The 23,920-nt window shown below is 47.1% G+C and overlaps 4 protein-coding genes across 9 annotated transcripts; 3 read left to right on the top strand and 1 right to left on the bottom strand.

Annotated features, from left to right (window-relative positions):
• Positions 1 to 1,321: 1,321 nt before the first annotated feature.
• LOC109507850 (post-GPI attachment to proteins factor 2-like) lies at positions 1,322 to 7,564 on the bottom strand. Of its 6 annotated transcripts, XM_019857567.1 has the most exons (8): positions 6,283 to 6,979; positions 5,082 to 5,152; positions 4,878 to 5,012; positions 4,379 to 4,561; positions 4,044 to 4,293; positions 3,356 to 3,462; positions 2,522 to 2,630; positions 1,322 to 1,720 (listed from the first exon to the last, which is right to left on the bottom strand). In XM_019857567.1, the coding sequence occupies exons 3-8, from the start codon at positions 4,995 to 4,997 to the stop codon at positions 1,590 to 1,592; spliced, it is 900 nt and encodes a 299-aa protein (XP_019713126.1). In that variant the 5' UTR covers positions 4,998 to 5,012; positions 5,082 to 5,152; positions 6,283 to 6,979; the 3' UTR covers positions 1,322 to 1,589. The 6 variants fall into 6 exon arrangements, with proteins under 6 accessions (XP_019713126.1, XP_019713125.1, XP_019713127.1 ...); XM_019857566.1 differs by having other exon boundaries at positions 4,878 to 5,152; XM_019857568.1 differs by lacking the exons at positions 4,878 to 5,012; positions 5,082 to 5,152; positions 6,283 to 6,979 and adding an exon at positions 7,071 to 7,564.
• A 207-nt stretch (positions 7,565 to 7,771) lies between these two features.
• On the top strand, positions 7,772 to 12,469 carry LOC109507838 (neuronal acetylcholine receptor subunit alpha-9-II-like). Its single transcript, XM_019857536.1, has 5 exons — positions 7,772 to 7,934; positions 9,729 to 9,874; positions 10,020 to 10,174; positions 10,831 to 11,402; positions 11,992 to 12,469. The coding sequence occupies exons 1-5, from the start codon at positions 7,838 to 7,840 to the stop codon at positions 12,345 to 12,347; spliced, it is 1,326 nt and encodes a 441-aa protein (XP_019713095.1). The 5' UTR covers positions 7,772 to 7,837; the 3' UTR covers positions 12,348 to 12,469.
• Positions 12,470 to 15,368: 2,899 nt separating this feature from the next.
• Positions 15,369 to 16,990, top strand: LOC109507843 (olfactory receptor 3A3-like). Its single transcript, XM_019857545.1, has one exon. It carries the CDS (start codon positions 15,809 to 15,811, stop codon positions 16,781 to 16,783), a length of 975 nt encoding a protein of 324 aa, XP_019713104.1. The 5' UTR covers positions 15,369 to 15,808; the 3' UTR covers positions 16,784 to 16,990.
• A 1,092-nt stretch (positions 16,991 to 18,082) lies between these two features.
• Positions 18,083 to 21,492, top strand: LOC109507837 (olfactory receptor 8D1-like). Its single transcript, XM_019857535.1, has 2 exons — positions 18,083 to 19,250; positions 20,509 to 21,492. Exons 1-2 carry the CDS (start codon positions 18,768 to 18,770, stop codon positions 21,490 to 21,492), a joined length of 1,467 nt encoding a protein of 488 aa, XP_019713094.1. The 5' UTR covers positions 18,083 to 18,767.
• The last annotated feature ends 2,428 nt before the right edge of the window (positions 21,493 to 23,920 follow it).

Raw genomic sequence — 23,920 nt, 5'->3', positions numbered from 1 at the left:
GGGCATAACTCGAGGGGGGCATCTTGTGGTTGAGTATGGAAAGACGCGCCACGTCATTTGATAGCCAATCCTGTCACGCATACTAATTGACTCTTTGCCCTTTCTCGTAAGCTGTACTAGTAGCAACGAATGTGGCGCTGCACTAGTGACACAACTCAGCCTAATTAGTAGCAGTTGTCACACACCAGTAGCCTCCCGGACTCTACAAGTAGAGGCCAGTAGTTTTGCCTCCTTATAGTAATTTGGAGTTGTCCCACCATGAGTGTGCAGAAATGCCCGCACAGGAATCAGAACAAATTCTAGTAAGACGCAGCCGTTCTACTAGTGCAATGAACTTTAGTGCACTCACTAGTTAGACAATTTAGCGGGCTAAGAGAACGCCTGTCTCACGAGTAACAAGTTTTCCTCAAGCAGGTCAACTATGTTGCCAATGAGGCAAAACTGACTTCTGCCTGCTACTAGTTCCACAAGTAAAACCTCGATGCTAACTAATCTACTTTTGTTTGAGCAAGACTAGCTTTGTAGCCTTTTAACATTTACCAGCATTAAGTTTATATGTAGTAGTGCGCTCCTTGTCAAAACGGCCATTGGTTAGAAAATTCAGCGCACTAGTAGACTATAGTGTGTCTTACCGGTAATATTTTTGTCATCCTAGTAGGGCAACTATGTTATAGGGAGGCAAATATACACGAGTTGACATTTGCATGCGACTATTTCTACAAGTACTTATCAAGTTTTCAATGCTAACTAGTATCACGCTGTCATGTCACAAGTGGCTTGATAGACTTGCTAGCCTTGATGTCCAGCTTGGGTCCATGTTTTGTCCTCACAAAGACAAATTAGCGCACTCGATGAGAGGCTGTCTTCCTGGTATTTCCACGACTGCCTTCCCTGCTCTGTAACATTTCTACACATTAAGAGGACAACTGTGGCATTCAACTTTGTGTACTAGTCGTCATCTGTGTGCTAGTGCACTAGTTCCACAAGAAGTAATAATTTTAAAAAATAATGAAAAGGATTAGTGTGTTTGAAAAATGTCATTCAATTCATAACAACCTAAAATGGCAGTTAAGTTTCAGTGTTTGGATTATTTAAATTTGACATTCAACACAAATTATATTACACCACAAATATTCTTTGAAATGCTAAATAAAAAATGTCAATATTTTTCAGATTTTTTTTTCAAGACATTTTTATTTCCTCTTCAAGAGAACAATGTTCTTCTGAGAAAAAAAATCAAAGTAATCATGGCAGCTCCAGGACAATTTAGAATAAATAACAACATTGTGCTTGCCGCTCTGCAATAAATCTGATTTTGTTTATGCTTTTTTTTTTTTTTTTAAGCTCAATCAAAGAGCTGCTCCTTTGGCACACTGTGATCAAATCAGCTGTTGCCATTTGACTTACTGCTGAGTCTCTCCCTGCATAAGTAAGCAAAACAAGCAGCTGTGTTAATGCACGTCACAAGTAAAACGGAGCGAGGAACATTTCAGCATCTTGGCACGCTGGCATCCGTCCTCCAACTTCTGTGCATCTACTTTATGTCCTCTCCTCACATGTGGGAGGGGCTTCTTGGGGGAAGTCTCTATTCAGAAGTCCTTCGGCTCCGAGCAGGAAATAACCATCACGTCGTGGCTCCTGAAATCCCACGCCGCCGTCATGTGGAAGGCCATGTTGGAGAAGACGATGAGATACTCAAACAGGGCAAACAATGTGTAACCTGGGGGTTGGGGGGGAGTCAACTATTAATTGTAATAATGGGCCATTCCAGAAATGGTAGACAGAAACATGCTGTGTAAATTTGAGTTATCCCAAGGCACAATGTAACTGTAGTAAAAAGTGATTCCCTCGTGTCATTGAAAAATAGCTTCTTTGTTTTCCTCTCAGGACGACCAACTTCAAATATAACAGCTAGCTCGCGCAGCGAGCAGGTACTCTTGAAAAAAAAAAAAAAACCTGTCACACAGGTACTGATTGACTGTCGTAAACTACATGTAAAGTAGTATTCAAAATAATGTAATTTGAACTGTAAAAAAAAAAACACCAATTAAAATCATTTTTAAATATAATGTGTAATAAATCATTTTGTTGGGTATCTGTACCAGGATTGCGCCAAACACATCAGAGCAACAGATGCATCAAATTTATTTACAATTCAACTTTAAAAAAAAAGTCACTTTTTATGCATCGCTCATCTCTGAAGAAGAGACATGTCATTTCCGAGAAAGAAAATACAACAGTATTCATTTAAAAATGTGTCTCCGCTATTTTGTTTATCGAGAATCTCGAACCTATTTGAGAATTGACTTGTAAGTACTTTTCACTTGTTTTTTTGTTGTTGATGATTTCCATTTATGTTCCTATTGAAGGGAGCTGTTTCATGTTTTGCATTTTGTGAACTCAACTGTGACCTAAGCATCAATGTACGTACCAAATGTTTACATTTGGTGTACCCTCACACTCCTCACGAATTCCCTCCAAAATACTGAACGGACTGGCGGCATGATGATGTCATACTTACTCCCCGACTCACAGTACAAGTTGTGTTTGATGTAAAAGAATGTGGCAAAAGCGCAGAAGCTCAAGTTGAGGATCAGTAAACGCACTTTCCAGTGATGGGATTTGGCATCCTGGGAAAATGACAAAAACAAATGACCAACAATCCATCATCATCATCATCATCTGTTCAAATGGTGACCACACAGTGAAATTAGATCGGAGTCATCACACTCACGTCTCACTCTTGAGGGTAGCGCATGAAATGCATTGGATGGGGGCAATCCTGATTATTACCCTACCGACAGTACTTTGTGCCATTATTTCTGATGATCTGATATAGTGCGGACCACCGCTATTTGTGGGGAGATGGGGACTAGGTGCTTAGCCAGAATTTTTTTCAGCGGGGTGGCCGAGGTGATGAAACATTTGACTGAGGGGTGCCCATAAGTGCATGCGAACATGTTGGTCATCCCCTCTGTAACTGAGAAGTCAGTGAATGCCATACCATCCACAGTCGGGGTTTCATTCCAGTAACAAGCACACGCGGCCAGAATCTTGCTCAACGCACTCATAATATAAGCAGGCTCAAAAGTCCGAGTAAAAACAAAGGTTTTGCTGGGCTTAATTTACTAGATGACGCCATTTTGATTGGTTGCTTGTGCGCCATCTCATCCTCTTCTTCTATCTCACACGCTGATTTGCTTGCGAACAGTCAATCAGTTTGTATGACATTTATTCCAATCAGAAAGGTGATTTGAAATGGAGTGATGAGGAGCGTGCTCACACAAACAAAATGAAACGCTCACGTCAGGGTGGCGAGCGGTGTGAAAAACGTGCACCGCAAGGAGCGACTTACCTCGGGGTTCAAGGAATACCTCTTGATGGCCTTCCACAGACGGCACGTGATGAGCATGTAGACGAAGGAGCTGAGAATGAAGAGGACGAAGCCCTCCTTGTGGACAACTATGACGGAAAGGGAAGGTAAAGCTTGTGTTAAAGAAAGGGGACACCCGCAAACATTTGCTTCTTCATGCGCTCCGTGTGTACGTGTGTATGTAATGTGGGGGGATTGAAACACACCCACATGGGTGCAACGGCCCTCCTCAAAAAATGTGGGTGCGGAACCTTTTTACCCATGGGAGTGGGAAAAATGTGGCGTGTTGAAGACTTTTTATTGGAATAGTTTCCCCAATGTGTGCAACATCCCATAGGAAAAGTGTGGGTGTCGCCACCATGGTTGCAACACACCCACAGAACACATTTGGGTTAAAGCGTGGGTGTACAGTTGTGTGAATGTTGCAACACCCAGGTCACATCCAGGTGTGGTCTCCTAAAGGAAAAGTGTGGATGTTGCACACTTTTAACAGGAAAAGTGGGTGTGTTGAAACACGCGCATCCCAAATGGGTGCGACACCGCTTTAGAAAAGGAGTGGGTGTTCGTCCTGTGGGTATGGAACCCTCTCCCCGAGAATAGTTGGGAAGCCGAAACGACCCCATGCAACCCTTTCGGTGCTGAAAGAGCCACACGCCCCTTGAGTACTCACAGTAGGTCTCGCTGGACGACACGTAGGTGAGCAGCAGCAGTCCGAGGTTCTCAGAGACGGAGAAGGCCAGGCTGAGGTAGGCCAGCGCGCTCTCGGGCAGGCGGGGGGTGAAGCGCACCTTGTAGAACTTGAAGTAGGCGAAGGCCACCAGCAAGCGGGGCGCCGAGTGCAGGCCCACGCAGAAGCGCCAGATGTGGCACTCCGGGCTCAGGCTGATGGCGGCGCTGATGGACGGCAGGTAGTTGGGAACCTGTTGAGGAACCAACCAAATCACGCGACAAGGTAAACGGCGAGTGTGTGTGGCGCCAAAGGACATTTTGTCATCTTGGTCTGACATGGCAGTGCGTCCTCGTGGAATCCTCGAAGTGAAAGATGGACGAGATGAGGACGCAGGCGACGAGGCCCATCAGCGGCAGGGAGACGATGCCCAGGGCGCACGTCATGAAGGAGACGCGGATCACCAGGGGCTTCTCGTTGCCGTATGGGCCCGAAATCATCGCAGATCCTGCTTGCTGCCCCTGCGACCCAAAGGTAAAAAGAAAGACAGAAAGGCGGAAAGGAGGCGAGAGATAGAAGAGGCTTTTTGAACATGATGTAAAATTCCGCGAAACGACAGCAGCAGACTTTTGCCCTCATATTGCGACACTTTGATTGCCGACAAATGGAGTCAGTCATCTGTGTTCAGGCCCACAAAGGTGTCAGCGGACCTTTTCTCAACCCGCCGGGTTGCAAACGTCTGTGAAATGATCAACACCTGGTCTCATGCGCCCCCTGAACAGATTTATGCTGCGAGCCCATGGATGCGAGAGATTAAAATGGATGATCTTGACTGGCCTGCGCAGAGTCCTGATCTTCTTGTTCAACAAGGTGGTGAAAAGTTGCAATAAACACTTTCGTGAGCCTTCCTCCGCGGACATCACCAAGTGTTCCCCGCAAAGGTTGGAGTGACGTCATGTCAAAGCCTACGAACTGAGAATGGAATGTCACTTTGTTCAGATGCGAGTGAGCCAAGATTTCCGGTGAAATAGCGTAGCTTACCAAAATGTTCACGCTTGAGTTCAAGCCTCCAAGAGATTCCTCTTGAAATATCGCTGCTGTCGGGCGGATTCCTCATATGGGCAAAACCATCGTTTGTCGGAGAACAAAAAATAAAAATAAAATAGCATGTTTGTTCAACCATTAACATTGCATAGTCACAAAGACGCAAGCAAAATGCTTGAGATTGCTTCGTAATTTGTCTAAAATAGCGCCCACATGTGGGGACTGACCAATAGAGGTGTGGGGGAAAAAAAACTAATTTTGACATGGGAGGTTTCAACCAGACACCAGCGATACGTACAGTGCGCCTGCCTGATCACATCAAGCCAAACCCCTCCACAAAAACAAGACTTCAGCCAAGGAGTGTGGCAAATCCTACTTTGATGTCTTGGAAGACTCTGATGTGCGAGCTGTGATGCGCCACAGCGGCTGCCGAAAGAAAAGAGCCGACATGCATCATAATGCTGTCAACTAGTGATGGGCAAAGTGAAGCCTCACGAACCAATGGGACATGCGCAGAGTTGAAAGCCAAATAACAGCAATGTGCTTTAAGATGAGTTTGAAAGATGGACAGCTTGTTGAACATTTCACTGAAGATTATTCCAAAGGGATGGACCGGCAACAGAAAAGACCCAACCTCCCTCTGAGGCTCCGCCACCTCCAGTAGCGTCCAGTCCACTGACGTGAGGCATCGGGCAGACGCGCAAGGTGGAGCGAGGCCATTGCAAGATTAAAAGACAAAGAAAATCAATCTTAAAATGAACTCCCAACATGTACAGGGAGCCAGTGAGGGGAGGCCAGAATTGCAGTTCTGCGCTCCCTCCGACGAGCTCCAGTTAGGAGCCGAGCAGCAGCATTTTGGACCGACTGGAAACGCTTGAGGGAGGACTGGCTGACTCCGAAATAAAGTGCATTACAGTGATCCAGGCGAGATGTTCGTGAAGAAGCTTTCGAGCTAAGTGGTGAAAGAGAATCCCATCAAGATGGCTGCGCACGGTTGGGTGGATTACGTGCAATCCGTTGTCAAGCAGTGAGATTTTCGCCTGTCGATGTCACTGAAGCTGGTACATCTTCAGAGACACATGAATTGCGCAGAAACAATGCAGACAAAGACTGGATGAAGTTAAACGACGGCGATCCGTGTGCCCGTCAAAGACTGCGTGCGCCAAAAAGAAATGAGGAAGCAGTTCCACTCGCTCACCTTTACGTGTGGCTCCTTCTTGTTCACAGTCGGATCTTTATCGCTTCGGAACCCTCAAGTATGATCGGTGGAGAGATTCAGGAGAAAATGTCACTTTACATGGAATGTTTTTCAGCCCGGGACATTTTTCCACTGAATGCATGCAGCAGAGCTCTCGATCAAGCCCCAATGGCACACAGCTGGGGTTTGGCATGACACCCAGGGGTGAGCTAACTGGCACTGGAACGCAAGATCATGCACGATAGCCAAGAGCGGGCCGCGGAGCGGTTTAACTGGAACGTACTGTGCGACGGGCATTGGGTTGCTGGTATTGGGAGAATGTCAACAACAACATGTCATCCCATGTGCCACGCCCACCCTGAACGCTTTGGCTGGTAACCAGGTGACCTCATATCACAATCATCCATCGTCTTCAACGCATCTCTATTGACATTCCCAGTCATGAGTTCAGTCGAGAACCTCAGAAGGTGATCAGCGACTCAAAGCCTGTTGTGAACTCTGATTTTAGAAATGAGCTCATAGCTGTCTGGAAATTTTCTTTCTGAACCCTGCACGTCCACTGTATTCGATGACTTGTTGTGTTCAAGATCTGACATCACAGATTGCAACAGGCATCAATCTAAAAGGCAAAAACACCTGAGCAACGAGCAACAGTCATGTGTACCGATTCTTTTGAGGCCAGCCTCAAACAAAAGGTGCTCACTCTCCTGATTTGTCGAGCACATCTCAATGTCAACACCGCGAAACACAGTCAAAGCTGCAATTCTGAACTTTTGTCTCAAATTCACCTTTTGACTGATCGGAAACCCAAATGTCTGCCGTATAGAACCACAGCGAAGGAGTTGACCTTGCCGTTCCGATACTTTGGGAGCGGACTGTGTCATCTCTCGGTTTGGTTTGTTGATCTTGTAGCTCGTCGGACGCGACGCTATTGCTGCGCATTAGCACTCTGTCAATACGCCCGCAGAATGATGCAGCAGCACAGGTTCCCCAGCCACGATAAGAAACCAGCTGTTGACGATTATTACAGTATTATCTCCACCAAGCATTTTTGCGGGTGTGCCTAATGAAAAGACCTTGTAAAGATGGCAGCCACTTCGTGACAAAAAAAAAAAAAAAACATGAACGCACCCACGCGCACGCACGCAATACAAAAGAACACGTTGTCACCCGCTCCAGAGCCTGTCGTCGATGGAGATGAAGGGGGGCGGCTTGCTGCAGCGTAAAAAAACCAACACACGACGTGCACGCGCGGGGGGATGCACGCGCGCACCCAAACACCTCGGATCACGCGTTACGTGGTCGATTCATCACGTCCGGATGTTTTTTTCGCTGGGGAGGGGGTGGCGATTGAGCTCTCCGCGGTGCTGAAGCCAACAAACGACGTGAGGGCGTTGACGTCATCGGCACTTTGCCCCGCCTCCCCGGGCTCTCCCGGTCCACACACAAACGCACACAGGGTAAAAACGAAGCTCAAGCATACACGAAGCGTGCTTCGTGTCATTTCGCTTTTTTCTTCATATCAGTTCATTATTGTGTGTCTGGAATTGTTCAAATGGTCGTGGATTTGAGATTGACCGCTTTTAGCTGCATGAAACGATCGGAAATGCAAAGTTTATTGTGCTTGTTTGTTTGTGTCTCAATGTTGACAGGTAAGTAAGGCTCTTTCTGCGCGCGCGCGCGTCGGGAGTGTATTTAAAAAAAGATTGCAATTGATAGGAGGCACTAATAATTTCTATTTCTATTTCTAAATAAAATGTTAATATTCTCTTGATCGAAAATTTTTGAAAAAATAGTTGTTTAAATCGTAGTTCTGTTTCAATTTGTATTTACACTCACATTTTTCGGAAATCATTTCAGTTTTTAATTTATAATTAATTTTTTATGCATTCGGGACCATGTTAGTAATACTTTTTAAAAAATCCTTATAGTGCACAATCTCCCCGAACCTTCCAAAACTGTAGTTTTAAAGAATGTAAACGTATCTAATGAAATGTCGGTTTCGTGTAGATTTTATTCTTTATGGATGCTGGCTTGGTTCCATGCAAAATGATCTTGTGGCGCCCAGCTGTTTGGGATTTCACCACCATTGCAATCCCTCCTGTTAGTGAGCGTGTATGCGTGTGTGCGTGTGTGTGTGTGTGCACATGCATCCAAATGTTTCAATACGCCTCCCATTAACACACTGTCCTATTAAATAACTAACAACCCAAAAGTTGAAACACGTGTTCATGCCTTCTGTGTGTGTGTGCGTGTGTGTGTGACAAACATTTTACACTTACATGCGCAACGGAGGGAGGACGTGTGTGCACGTTTTTAATAGCGGATTTGCGTCAGGATCTCCTCGCAAAGTCGTCACGGCGAGGGACAATCCATCCTGCCGAGGCTTCGGCCCACCATCTGCCACGTCTGAAACCAGCTGATTCACTTACGTAATTGCAGCCAAAACGGAGAATGAGTAGTGCAAGTCATCGGGAAAAAAAGAAAGTAGGAAGCGTCTGTTCTAAGATAAACCGCAAAGCTGGGAGACTTTGTCACAATCAGACTAATGTTGCCAATTTGAGGACTTCGGACTTTCATGGTTCGAAGTTATATCAGTAAACTAGGGCAAAGTCTAGATGTCAAGAAGCAAGTGAGCAAGATACTGTGTGCGAAGTGACGTGTGTGGCCAAAGCAAAGCTTTGACTCCACTTGCTCGACGTTAGTGGGGAGTCCATTTGACTCGCTTGACTTTTTTTTTTTTTTTTTTGTTAACACTTGTGACTTACTCCCATCCCTGGTTTGTTGTCCCGATCATAAAACCTGTAAATATTTGAGCAAACATTTGTGTATCATACTAGAGGGGAAACAAGAGGTGATTATACTGACCACCAGATAAGTGTTAAAAAAAAAAAAAAACTTCCCAAAAGCCAACACTCCTCTCATTGTCAAACACAACCTTAACCAACCCCAGGTATCAGCCAACAACCTAGTGGCTAGCAGCTAATGTTAGCATTCGGCTCCACTGGTTAGCGTTAGCCCCAAAGGACCTGACAACTAGCTAACTGCAATTTGTGTGGCCACTGAGCTGCTAGCTTTTCAAAGGCTTTGGTGTATTGTTTTAAAAGGGCTCGATGCAACTCATACCATTTTTTCTTCTTTTTTTTTTTTTGCCACACACAAAATGGGAGATTCTGCTCGGGGCTTTGTGCGACACTATATGACAAAATCACACATAATAGGACTTGATGGGACACAATAGGGGAGACTATAAATAGGACACAGGTGACATCCTATAGGACAAAATGGGATGTAATACGAGACAAGATGGGATAAAAGAGGACAGAACATAAAAAAGGTTCTTCATGGGACACGATGGGACCAAAGGAGCATTTACCCCCAAATTGCGGTGATTTCTTCAAATGAGTGTCCTTTGCACGCGGTGACATTGTCTCCCGTGTCCACAGTCTCCCGATGCGCCCACAGCAGATTTGCTCGGAAACTCCTCAATGATCTGTTTGACAACTACACGAGCGCTCTGAGGCCGGTGGAGGACACGGAGGCCGTTCTTAATGTCACCCTGCAGGTCACGCTCTCGCAAATCATCGACATGGTAAAAGGCTTTTTTATGAAGATTTACCGTAATCTGATTTTTTTTTTTTCTGATTGGGAATTGATGTCTTATGTCACCCTGCGCAACTTTGTGTGGATTTGTGCTATGCAGTTCATGGCAACGGTTAATAAGGGATGTTTTACAGGATGAGCGAAATCAAATACTGACGGCCTACTTGTGGATACGACGAGCGTGGCGCGACGCGCATCTCAAATGGAGTAAGGAGGACTACGATGGCCTTGATACCATCCGTATACCTAGCAGTTATGTATGGAGACCTGATATAGTCCTATATAACAAGTAGGTCGGACTGGTGTCGAGATTCCATTGTACGACCATTCGGTTTGGATCCCAAAGACACAAGCTGGACATTCCTTGAAGACGTTATTCATGGGAGTGTGCAGACCTCTTGTCTGGTTTTTATGCACCAGTAAATGGACAAAGTGGAGAGTGGTTGACTGGTTCTTGAGACTGGACTCCCCTCGACTTTGCCGAACTGGAAAGGCGTAAAACCCAGACACAAACGACTGTGGAACGAGCACAACAACCTGTGGACTCGTCCCACGGTGGGAGCACTTGTGTCTTTTCGGGGTCTTTGCTAAACCTGTGCTGGATTCAAGGTCGTCTTATATTGCAATTTTGAGGCCGTTTTGCTGCTGTCTTGTGTTAACCCACACAAGGTTGGCTGGATTCTTATGGTTGTCTTATTTAAACTGTACAATGCTCTTACTTGGACCAATTTAAGTTTTGGAGGAGCTAGGGTGATGTTATTTTGATCTGTGATGTGGTAAGGACATGTTTGGTGATCTTATTTTAAAGCTGCGCAACATTGAGAGTTCTCTTGGAGTGGAACTGGAGCTCCAAGTTCCAATTTAGGACCCCAGTTGGAGCGCATGCCTCGTCAATGGAATAAATCCAGTCCGCTTCTCAGCGCAGCGTGTGATTCTGAATTTCAGCGCCGACGACCACTTCACGGGCCCCATGGATACCAACGTGGTGATCCGCCACGACGGCCGGATCACGTGGGACTCGCCGGCGATCACCAAGAGCTCCTGTAAGGTGGACGTGTCCTTCTTTCCCTTTGACGCGCAGCAGTGCAGGTTCACCTACGGCTCGTGGACCTACAACGGCAACCAGCTGGACATCCTCAACGCCATGGAGAGCGCCGACCTGGCCGACCTGGTGGACAACGTGGAGTGGCAAGTCCTGGGTATGGCGGCCAAAAGGAACATCGTCTTGTACGGCTGCTGCGCCGACCCTTACCCCGACGTCACCTTCACGCTGAAACTCAAGAGGAGGGCCTCCTTCTACGTCTTCAACCTGCTGATACCCTGCGTGATGATCTCCTTCCTGGCTCCGCTGGGCTTCTACCTGCCTGCGGACTCGGGAGAAAAAGTGTCTTTGGGCGTCACCGTGATGCTGGCGCTGACCGTCTTTCAACTGCTGGTCGCCGAGATTATGCCACCATCGGAGAATGTACCGCTCATCGGTAGGGGTGAAAGCTCAATCCGTCACCGCTATTACCGAGGTTATGTTGTGTGATCGCAATGGCCCCATGCGTCCTTCCATTCTTCCGAGCTGAAGCCAGATAACCGCGGGTGAGCGTGACATCTCCGGTCAGTCACATGGCCAGTCACACTTTAACACTGGCGCCGACTGATCCCAACCGTGGGTAAAGGAGAGAGATAAAAATAACAAATCAAGCAGCTTAAACATCCGAATCTCTGCGGCGATCTTTAAAGCGAGGAATCAAAAGACAACCATTTAGTTTTCTGAACCTACATGCATTTTTTGGGGGGAAAAAGTGCCCACGGAGAGTCCTCAGAATTAGAAGGAACAACATTTAGTCCTGAGAAAGGCCTGACCCAAGAGTCCAAGTCGATTTTGGGTTGGGGGGTTCGGGCAGGGGTGTCGAATCCCGGTTCCGAAAACACAACCCCTGCCACAGTTGGGCTTTAGCCACAGATGCTTTTCCTTCAAAGCCACTCTGGAGCAAGGTTTTTACTTGTTCTACTTTTCCTTCAGGTTGACCTCAGTCAAATGAGCGAGCAGAAACCAACGGGCATGCTGAGAGCAACAGACCTTTGGAACGGCGACAGCTTTCCCCGTGCCCGCAGAGGAAAAAGAAGACTTGGATGGGTCGTTGGGGGTGAAGCACACCGATTGTTACAGCCCCCGGCAGAACGCCGCCGTCGTCAGCATGGACGACGACGACGACCTGGGCCGTGCGAGGAGATGCCGCAAAGGGGGCGTGAGCGAGAGGCGGGCCTCTCGTGGGCCGCCCTGCGACGAGAGGCGTCTGCTCTTGCCGAATGTGGAGTACATCGCCAACTGCTACAGGGAGCAACGGGCCACTCAAAAGAGGACTGGCGAGTGGAAGAAGGTGGCCAAGGTACTGGACCGCTTCTTCATGTGGTCCTTCTTCATCATGGTCTTCTTCATGAGTCTTCTCATCATGGGCAAAGCCGTCTGACACCTCGCCCGTCGGTTCAGTGGAGTCGTGCTCGACATCAGCGCGTTACGGGGGCACCAAATGTTGTAGTCCGTGCGTAGCATACCATTTGAATATCTGTTCCATTAAAATGTAGTCACTTGTTCCCGTCAGTCTGAAATGCTATCCGCGTCTCTTTGCTCTCTGGGCTACAAATAAGCACTCCTCTCTCAGGGTCTCTGTCAGGGCCAAAGGATTTGTAGCCATTCGCAATCAAATTAATTAAGGGACCACTCAGGATCTGAAGTGTCCACGCTTGGTCTCACGGGTGGCAAGACACAATTAGTCCGTTCCAAAGGTCCTAACCGCTGCCGCATTGTGGCCATTAACCGTGCGCAACAGTTCCCGAGAACTCTGCGACCCCTCGGATGATTCAATTAGTGCGACACATTTCCCGAGATATCAACAAAAAGGCTCAACCGTCCACTTTTGATGGCTTTTTGACCACTCGGACCATTTTGCGCTGTTGGCTACATTGACCGTAAACACGACGTCTTGTTGCGAATCAGTATTTCAGTCTAACTGTATTGATACAGATACCTCCGATTCGTTAGTCACGTTTGGTACGCGTTTTTGAAATGTCATTTGCTTTTCTTCACGGTGCGAGTGAAAAGCAAAAAACAAGTGCCCACCGAGAGCGCCGGTTCAATTCCAACTTGTGACATTTTCACTGTTTAAAGTCAACAAAACAAACAAGGGGGTCACACCGGGGGCCGTCGTTAAACACACTAACAAATGGCATCGTCATTGGCGCCCAGGAGATGAAACGGAGCCTACAGGGAGTAATTACCATGCCAGGCAGTTAGTTAATAACAAAAAAATATCTGCATCGCTCCCAAAGGAACTCATTAATAATAACAAGGTGTTTTGACAGCAATGAGGCTGATGTAATTCTGGTCGTCGCTAATACTTAGTCAGTATTTCAGTCTAACTGTATTGATACAGATACCTCCGATTCGTTAGTCACGTTTGGTATGCGTTTTTGAAATGTCATTTGCTTTTCTTCACGGTGCGAGTGAAAAGCAAAAAACAAGTGCCCACCGAGAGCGCCGGTTCAAATCCAACTTGTGACATTTTCAAAGTTTAAAATCAACATAACAAACAAGGGGGTCACACCGGGGGCCGTCGTTAAACACACTAACAAATGGCATCGTCATTGACGCCCAGGAGATGAAACGGAGCCTACAGGGACTAATTACCATGCCAGGCAGTTAGTTAATAACAAAACAATATCTGCATCGCTCCCAAAGGAACTCATTAATAATAACAAGGTGTTTTGACAGCAATGAGGCTGATGTCATTCTGGTCGTCGCTAATACTTAGTTTCAAAATCTTTTTTTTTTTTTTTTGACAAAATAGGCTCTTCAATTATTTCCCAAGGCAGCACGGTGGTCAACTGGTGAGCATGTTGGCCTCCGGCCTTCCTGTGCAGAGTTTGCATGTTTTCCCCGTGCCTCTATGGCTTTTCTCTGGGTACTCCGCTTTCCTCCCACATTCCAAAAACATGAAGGCTAAGCGAAGTGAACAACCGAATTGTCCCTCAGTGTGAACGCGGATGGTTGTCCATCTATGTGTGCCCTGCGATCGGCCCGTCGTTAAACACACTAACAAATGGCATCGTCATTGACGCCCAGGAGATGAAACGGAGCCTACAGGGACTAATTACCATGCCAGGCAGTTAGTTAATAACAAAACAATATCTGCATCGCTCCCAAAGGAACTCATTAATAATAACAAGGTGTTTTGACAGCAATGAGGCTGATGTCATTCTGGTCGTCGCTAATACTTAGTTTCAAAATCTTTTTTTTTTTTTTTTGACAAAATAGGCTCTTCAATTATTTCCCAAGGCAGCACGGTGGTCAACTGGTGAGCATGTTGGCCTCCGGCCTTCCTGTGCAGAGTTTGCATGTTTTCCCCGTGCCTCTATGGCTTTTCTCTGGGTACTCCGCTTTCCTCCCACATTCCAAAAACATGAAGGCTAAGCGAAGTGAACAACCGAATTGTCCCTCAGTGTGAACGCGGATGGTTGTCCATCTATGTGTGCCCTGCGATCGGCCGGAGAACCAGTTCAGGGTGTCCCCCGCGAAAGACAGACGGGAGAGGCTCCAGCAAGGCCGCGACCCTCGTAAGGAAAAGAGGATGGATGGATGGATGGATGATTTTTTTTTCCAATCTCAGAGAGAAATAAAATGCATTTTATATCGGTCTTGGTTTTTACCAGTCTTGGCATAAACCATAATAACACGAGTCACTCACACCATTTTCTTGGCAGTTGTCAACTGGTGAGCATGTTGGCCTCCGGCCTTCCTGTGCAGAGTTTGCATGTTTTCCCCGTGCCTCGATGGCTTTTCTCTGGGTACTCCGCTTTCCTCCCACATTCCAAAAACATGAAGGCTAAGCGAAGTGAACACCCGAATTGTCCCTCGTGTGAGCGCGGATGGTTGTTCATCGATGTGTGTCCTGCGATCGGCTGGAGAACCAGTTCAGGGTGTCCCCCGCGAAAGACAGACGGGATAGGCTACAGCAAGGCCGCGACCCTCGTAAGGAAAAGAGGATTAAAAAAATGGATGGATGGATGATTTTTTTTTTCCAATCTCAGAGTGAAATAAAATGCATTTTATGTCGGTCTTGGTTTCTACCAGTCTTGGCATAAACCATAATAACACGAGTCACTCACACCATTTTCTTGGCAGTTTTTACAAGGGACCAGTCAAAACTGCCAAATGAGGACCAATGCCGGGTATCGGTATTGTGGCCGATATGGCTTTCTTTCAAGGAGAACTCATGAAGGCTCCCAAGGCCGGCACCTGCGATTTAAAAAAAAAAAAAATGATGTTCAGTCAGGCCCTCTTGCCAGCAGCGGATTGACAAAGCACTGAATCATTTTGTGCGCCAAAAAGAAAAGGTCTTTGCTCCCGATTTTCAGTGTTCATTGAAAATGGAGGGATCAAAAATTCGAGTGGGCGGCCCGGACAATTGGGATTGGCTCCAGCAAGCCCCGCAATGCTTATGAGGAGAAAGTGGATCGGAAAATTGATGGATGGATGGAAAGTTCGAGTGGTATCAGTGCTCAGTTTCGGTGAGGAACATTTTTTTTTTTTTTAAATCCCGGTTTGGGACCGGCAGTGGCTCGGTATTGGGGCGGTGGCCGGAAATCCGGCGGCGTCTGTGTGAAAGGCAGCTTGTGCCACGACACCACCAGAGACTGCAACCAAATTTAAGAACCGTTTTGTCTCTGTTATTTTTCCTCAAGTAAAGGCGTTGAAGCAATCCGGTTTTTGCCACCTCTGCTGATGTCACAGATACTCGGATAAACAAGTCGATAATCCCGGAGGAGGGCAGTGATGTCACCCATTTATCCTCGGCGACTGCATTAAAAGCAGGATGCGGGGAGACCCTCCTCCATTCCTCACGCTCCCTCACCCCGTTCGCGATCCGCTTCGATGGTCGCGTCTGATTGCGCCGCGTGTGTCAATGTCAAAATGTCAAACGAGTCTGCGGGCGCCACGGCCTACGTGAGCCTGGACACGTTTGTCATCCCGCTGGGTGGCAAGTACCCCATCTTCTTCGTGGGCATCTTCGTCTACTTGTTCTGCGTCTTGTGCAACGTGACGCTGCTGGCGGCGATCGTGCTGCACCGCAACCTGCACAAGCCCGTCTACTTCATCCTGCTCAGCCTGCCGCTCAACGACCTGATGGGCATCACGGCCATGCTGCCCAAAGTCCTGTCGGGCATCGTCGCCGAGAGCAACCGCATGCCGTACCCGCTGTGCGTCCTCCAGGCCTTCCTGCTGCACCTGTACGGCGGCGGCATCCTCTTCATCCTGGCCGCCATGGCCTTTGACCGCTACGTGGCCATCTGCATGCCGCTGCGCTACGGCGCCGTCATGACCCCCAGGGTGGTGGGCGGCGTCGTCGCTTTGGTGTGGACTCTGGACTTGGTCCTGATCACGGCGCTCTTCTCCTTGCAGACCGGGCTGTCGCGCTGCCGCTCGGACGTCGCCAACGTGTTCTGCGACAACCCCTCACTGCTTAAGCTCATGTGCGGCGACACGTCCGTCAACAACATCGTCGGGCTGGTCAACACGGCCGTCATGCAGGCGGTCAGCGTGTCCGTCCAGGCCTTTTCCTACGTCAAGATCTTGATCACGTGCGTGGCGACCAGGCGCACCGAGCCCAAGAAGAAGGCGGTCAATACCTGCGTGGCTCAGCTGGTCATCCTGATCATCTTCGAGATCGTGGGCACGTTCACCATCCTGTCGCACAGGTTCCAAAATGTGTCCGGTGACTTGCAAAAGGCGATGGGCGTGTTGATATTTCTCATCTCGCCTCTCCTGAACCCCCTGGTCTACGGGCTGTACACCAGTGAAATACGAAACACTATGCTCAGGGTTTTGAAAAAACGAGTCTTTGTCTAAAACGTCATTTGGAGGGTCGGGATATGGGGCATTGCCGTCAAATGTAACCCGAACGAGTGAAATTGAATATGACCTGCTCTTAACGTTTGAATGCCTGCGGCACAACGCGTCAGCTTTCAGCACGCGACCTCTTCCGTCTCGAACAAGGAGTTGAGCCACAAAACTTGCACTGCAACTTGCCGCGACGCTCTCAACCGAGTGGCTAAGCTTCCCTCGCATGAGGTACCGACAACCGGTTGTCGTCTGGGTCACACATTGTCAACATGAAATCGGGTCCATTCAAGGATCAAACACCTGACGTGAATTTTGTCACTCCGCTCCTTGTCAGAGAACAGCAAGTTGTGCCAAAAGTGCTGAAACAAGCTCAATTCGCTCGCCTCTCAGGACATCCTGCCTGAAGCCTCGCAAAGGCGCCGCACGGCTGATCAATTGTTGGGTGGTGTCTTGGTCTCATATTTTCAAAATGTGAACGGCATGATGAAGATAATTGTCAACTGCAAATAAAAAAAAGAAAAAGGAGAATGACTGATTTCATACGAGCTGGCTATTAAAAACAAAAAAAAAATGAAGCATCGCCCTTGAGCTCAAACGTTTGCCCGCCCTGGCTCCTTTCGCCTCAATATTGTGTTACTCCTTTTGGAACCTGAAGTGGACGAAACATTGCAAGGGCAAATCTTACAATCGTACTTCAGCCTCCACCACACGACAGCGACACGAATACAAGCCGATATTACCTACAATACAATCTCGACTACTCAAACTACAATTTCTACGACCGCCATGTTCACTACTTCAAACACAACAGCTTCTACTATTTACTCCTCTTAATATATTTCATTTTTGATGATACATTTTTCAATGCATGCATAAAAGTGTAAGTGTGTGTGTGTGTGTGTGTGTGTGTGTGTGTGTGTGTGTGTGTGTGTGTGTGTGTGCGTGTGTGTGTGTGTGTGTGTGTGTGTGTGTGTGTGTGTGTGTGTGTTTTAGCCCCCGAGCCATCGAGCCACTGTTGATGTTGAATTTTGACTACTAGAAATAAAAAAATAAAAAATACAACCCATTTCTCCTGTGGGCCCCATTTGAAGATTTCTTATTTTTTCCCGCCTTATGAGGTTTTGAGCTACCCAGTTGGGGCATTTATCTGGAGGGATGCTGCTAATATTTGTCAAATGTAGGCTTGTGTAGCCCTTTGAGACCCTTTTGTGATTAAGGGCCATGCAAGTTGACTTGAATTTGTCCATAAGTATAATCCGAATACTTTACATCCGAAAAAATAAAACAATCTGTCTCTTGTTTTAGTTAATCGGGCTTTTTTTCCCATTCACATTAAAAATTATGGCTTGCTGATCAACAGAGAGCGATAGAAAGATGACAGACCAATATGTAGATAGACAGCTCCACAGATGGACATACAGATGCGGAAGACAGACAGAATTACAGCTACAGTCAATACTGAAGCTCGCGTGTTAGATGGGTGAATTTAATCGATGGGTAGATCATGTAAGCTGGTAGGTGGACAGACAAACAGACAGAGAGACCGACAGATGAAAATCCTCAAGAGATGAATTCATCTCCTGTCGCTATGTTGTTGTTGTGCTGGCGAGGTTCACAAAGCCCAAACCTCTTCGAGCTCCCAATAGAGTTTTCAGTCTTGTCGCTCATCTCCTGGCGTCTACAAAAGCGGCGCCTCACACCCGGACCATCTCGCTCATTGACACCACCGTGTCGCAATGAAATGCAAATTATTATTATTGCACTAGCGTTGAATGCTAAATTATAGCTCGACTGCAAGTACATACTGAGGCGAGACATTGGTGAGTATGACTTTACATCCATCCCGAGATTTCTTACCACTCTAATGATGTAAGTATGCCCCCACCCCCACCCCGACTTGTTTATGATGACTTTTCATCCTGAAATTTCACTTCAACAGAGAAGATGCCTAACTTTTGTGAGTAGTGTAAACATAGAGAACAGAGAATGAATGCATTCCAGATGCAAGATGGAGACCTCGTACAACGCGTCTTCCATGTTGGTGTGGCAGCACTTCCGCATCCCCCCTGAAGGCGCGGTGCCCGCCTTCCTCTTTGCCAGCCTCAGCTACACCGTTATCCTCTTCTGCAACCTGCTCCTCATCCTCACCATCGTGCTGAGCAAGAACCTGCGGCAGCCCATGCACCTGTTCCTGCTCAACATGCCCGTCAACGACCTGCTGGGCTCGTCGGCTTTCTTCCTGCAGCTCCTCAAGGAGTTGCGCAGCGACTCGGGGCGCGTGTGGCACCCGGCGTGCGTGACGCAGGCCTTCTTCATCCACATCTACGCGGCGGGCACCGTGCTCATCCTCACCGCCATGGCGTACGACCGCTACGTGGCCATCTGCCTTCCGCTCAAGTACAACGTGGTGATGACGTACGGCCACGTCGTGAGGATCATCGCCGCCATCTGGCTGGCCTGCCTGCTGATGATCGTGTGTGTGTGCGTGTGTGTGTGTGTGTGTGTGTGTGTGTGTGTGTGTGTGTGTGTGTGTGTTTTAGCCCCCGAGCCATCGAGCCACTGTTGATGTTGAATTTTGACTACTAGAAATAAAAAAATAAAAAATACAACCCATTTCTCCTGTGGGCCCCATTTGAAGATTTCTTATTTTTTCCCGCCTTATGAGGTTTTGAGCTACCCAGTTGGGGCATTTATCTGGAGGGATGCTGCTAATATTTGTCAAATGTAGGCTTGTGTAGCCCTTTGAGACCCTTTTGTGATTAAGGGCCATGCAAGTTGACTTGAATTTGTCCATAAGTATAATCCGAATACTTTACATCCGAAAAAATAAAACAATCTGTCTCTTGTTTTAGTTAATCGGGCTTTTTTTTCCCATTCACATTAAAAATTATGGCTTGCTGATCAACAGAGAGCGATAGAAAGATGACAGACCAATATGTAGATAGACAGCTCCACAGATGGACATACAGATGCGGAAGACAGACAGAATTACAGCTACAGTCAATACTGAAGCTCGCGTGTTAGATGGGTGAATTTAATCGATGGGTAGATCATGTAAGCTGGTAGGTGGACAGACAAACAGACAGAGAGACCGACAGATGAAAATCCTCAAGAGATGAATTCATCTCCTGTCGCTATGTTGTTGTTGTGCTGGCGAGGTTCACAAAGCCCAAACCTCTTCGAGCTCCCAATAGAGTTTTCAGTCTTGTCGGAGATGGGTGAATTTAATCGATGGGTAGATCATGTAAGCTGGTAGGTGGACAGACAAACAGACAGAGAGACCGACAGATGAAAATCCTCAAGAGATGAATTCATCTCCTGTCGCTATGTTGTTGTTGTGCTGGCGAGGTTCACAAAGCCCAAACCTCTTCGAGCTCCCAATAGAGTTTTCAGTCTTGTCGCTCATCTCCTGGCGTCTACAAAAGCGGCGCCTCACACCCGGACCATCTCGCTCATTGACACCACCGTGTCGCAATGAAATGCAAATTATTATTATTGCACTAGCGTTGAATGCTAAATTATAGCTCGACTGCAAGTACATACTGAGGCGAGACATTGGTGAGTATGACTTTACATCCATCCCGAGATTTCTTACCACTCTAATGATGTAAGTATGCCCCCACCCCCACCCCGACTTGTTTATGATGACTTTTCATCCTGAAATTTCACTTCAACAGAGAAGATGCCTAACTTTTGTGAGTAGTGTAAACATAGAGAACAGAGAATGAATGCATTCCAGATGCAAGATGGAGACCTCGTACAACGCGTCTTCCATGTTGGTGTGGCAGCACTTCCGCATCCCCCCTGAAGGCGCGGTGCCCGCCTTCCTCTTTGCCAGCCTCAGCTACACCGTTATCCTCTTCTGCAACCTGCTCCTCATCCTCACCATCGTGCTGAGCAAGAACCTGCGGCAGCCCATGCACCTGTTCCTGCTCAACATGCCCGTCAACGACCTGCTGGGCTCGTCGGCTTTCTTCCTGCAGCTCCTCAAGGAGTTGCGCAGCGACTCGGGGCGCGTGTGGCACCCGGCGTGCGTGACGCAGGCCTTCTTCATCCACATCTACGCGGCGGGCACCGTGCTCATCCTCACCGCCATGGCGTACGACCGCTACGTGGCCATCTGCCTTCCGCTCAAGTACAACGTGGTGATGACGTACGGCCACGTCGTGAGGATCATCGCCGCCATCTGGCTGGCCTGCCTGCTGATGATCGGCGTGCTCTTCTTCCTGTTCCTGCGCCTGCCCCGCTGCCGTTCCACCATCAGCAACATCTACTGCGACCAGCCCACCCTGCTGGCTCTGGTGTGCGCCAACACGACCGTCAACCACGCGTACGGGCTGTTTATCGTGGCCATCACCCAGCTGCTGGCCAACGGTGTCATCGTGTACACGTACGTGCGCATCCTGTTAGTGTGCTTCCAGGGCAGGCAATCCGACACCAAGGCCAAGGCCCTGCAGACGTGTGCCACCCACCTCTTTGTCTTCCTGCTGCTCGAGTGTCTGGGGCTGTTCACCATCATCTCCTACAGGGTCAAGCACCTACCGCCCAGTTTCAGGGGCTTCATGGGCTCCTCCACTCTCATCTTCCCGCCGTCGCTCAACCCCATCGTCTACGGGATCAAGACAAAAGAGATCCGGGACAATATAGTGCACTTTTTTAGGAGTAGAATCCTCAAATCCTGTGTCAGGGATCGACGACATTCCTCAAGCTCGTAGGTTTTAGAAAATGGCCCGTTTGTTTGTTACAAATTCGTTGTCATCAGACTAAAATTGTGTAGTGTATTACATCGATGGATGGATAGGTAGGGCTACATGGCAGAATATACAATTATCCTGTGTTGTCAATTTGTTAACGCTCACACAATAGAACGGCTTGGTCTTCATGCCCACATGTCTAAGCTAGTTGGCAAAATGTGATTAAATTGAGATCATTCTGTAGTTGATGTCGTTTTTGTGACATTTGTGGTTGCTGGTGTCAGGTGCCGTGAGATTTGTGTCACGTAAAAATCCAATCGTGTGCCTGAATTGGCTCAATAAAGCTTGAGAAATGCTGCGTTACTAACAACTAGCCAACAGGTGGAGCCACACTCAACACGATCAATCTTTGGAGGAGCCCAAGTGGGAAAGCTTGATTGGTTGTTTTCTTTGGTGTGTTTTTCTGCCCCCTAGTGCTGGTCAGCGGTAGTAGGAAACATACACTGATAAACACGAATCAAAGTAACTTACATTGTACGCACACACAAAAGTGCTTCAATTTCGGTTGCACAGGATTAGAATGTGTTCAACTAGCGTGATATTTCTATTCTTTTCCTCAAAAAAGCATTCGAGTATGTAACTTGAACACTTTTCAATCATACGCAACCGACATCCATGTTCGAATCGAGCTAATCCAATGGAACCAAATGATTTTTTTTTTCTTCAGTGCAGTTGATCTGAAATGTACGAACTCCGCAGAAATTGTGATCGATACACAATAGTGTGGAAAATACGTGACTTTGCTCTTGAAGATATGCACGTTTATTCTTGTTAGATTACAATTATAAAGGGCCTGTTGATGAACATTGGCACTTATGTAAAAGGTCTGTAAGTAAAAAAATATACCAAAAGTAAAATTCTGACCCCTGAAAAATTCAGTCGTGATTTAATGCGGATTTTTTCCGACTACATTCGGCACATGTTAATGAACCCAAGAATTGATGCTTTTTGCACACTTGAGCCTCACTACGTCATTGAAGGGGGCCAGCAGCTTTCTACTAATTTCTCCTTCCTTGCTTTGTCACGTTCTGCTGTCATTTAATGTTTCAAAATGGTGAGCAATCGTCAGTAAAAGTTCATATGCACAGCGCGAGTCATGTTCACTTTAAACTGTGAAAATATAGACGCCATCAGGACAACGTTGTGGATTTTACTGTCACGTTGCTGAGCAGATTGGAGCCTTTTGAGAGAATTTCAGTTTTTTACTCACTTCTCCAAAACAAACTGATAAAACGGAAAAGTCAAGCTATTCTCATTTTCCTAAAATAATAAATTGACTTTTTGAGTGAAAAATGGATCATCCTCGCTGGACCGTTCCCTTAATCTCGCATGTGGCACCCCTCTTCAATTTTCCTTCGTCGCCGGCTCATCGTACAAAATTGAAGGGTTTTGTATATTTTAGCACCCAAACTTTTCCTGGTGAAAGGTTTCTAGACACAAACCTTTCCTGATATAGTGCAAAACACGCCGAATGCACTTCAGATGACAACATTGCAATTTCTGAAAGTATCTTTTTACACCTTTCAAGAATAAATCAATCTGACCTTGGTGTCATGTTTTTGTGCGTCACTGACGACAACATTTTAGAATTCCCCCATGGGGATTTGCATGTCACGTCTGGCTTCATGTTTGCTGCTCATTACGTTTAATGACTTCTTTTGTTTGCGAGCTGTTAATAGGAAACGCAAAGTCTCCGGTCTCCGCAGACGCCCGCTCGACTCTCTTAATGAGTCTCAGGGGGGTTCGGGAAACAGTAAACAGCGGAGATTGTGTTTTGCAACACTTTCAACCGTCTCCCGGGATACCGACTTAACACTTTACTCACGCAAAGACGATCATTTTGCTTTAAATTGAGAGATTTGGCAAAAAAAAAAAAAAAAAATGAAGCAGTTGAGCATTCGGGGGATTGGCGCCATTTTCTGCAGTGCAACATTCATTGTTATTTGTAGTTTGTTTGTACAACCGTCATCTTTGTAAATATAACCGTTGGAAAACGACCAAAACAGGCTACAAGATGTGATTAGATAATGATCTCATTGGACTTGGTGACGCAGAATGAAGTTTATTGTTCTTGCACTGAACACTGGTTTGCTGTTCAGCAGTTTTGTGCTCTCCTTGAATGGTCTTTTTTTTTGTGTGTGTGCAGGAAATAGCATTTTTTTGGTCATGCAGATGGTTAGGAAGTAAGTGTACCCAGTACCCAGTAGCACTGATGAAAAATGGTGGTCAACCCTAACACCCCCCCCCCCCTTGACATTGAAGTTACAAGTCCCTGGTTTTTAGACTCCAAGTGTGACAGCAGCTTGTGACCCGAAAGACGGCCTGCGATACCACACACACACACACACACACACACACACACACACACACACACACACACACACACCAA

The sequence above is a fragment of the Hippocampus comes genome, unplaced genomic scaffold (genome assembly GCF_001891065.2).
Source record: "Hippocampus comes isolate QL1 unplaced genomic scaffold, H_comes_QL1_v1.1 scaffold590, whole genome shotgun sequence".
In the NCBI taxonomy this organism is placed as follows: domain Eukaryota; kingdom Metazoa; phylum Chordata; class Actinopteri; order Syngnathiformes; family Syngnathidae; genus Hippocampus; species Hippocampus comes.
Note: the sequence above shows the minus strand (reverse complement) of the source record. Positions and strands in the feature narration are given on the sequence as shown.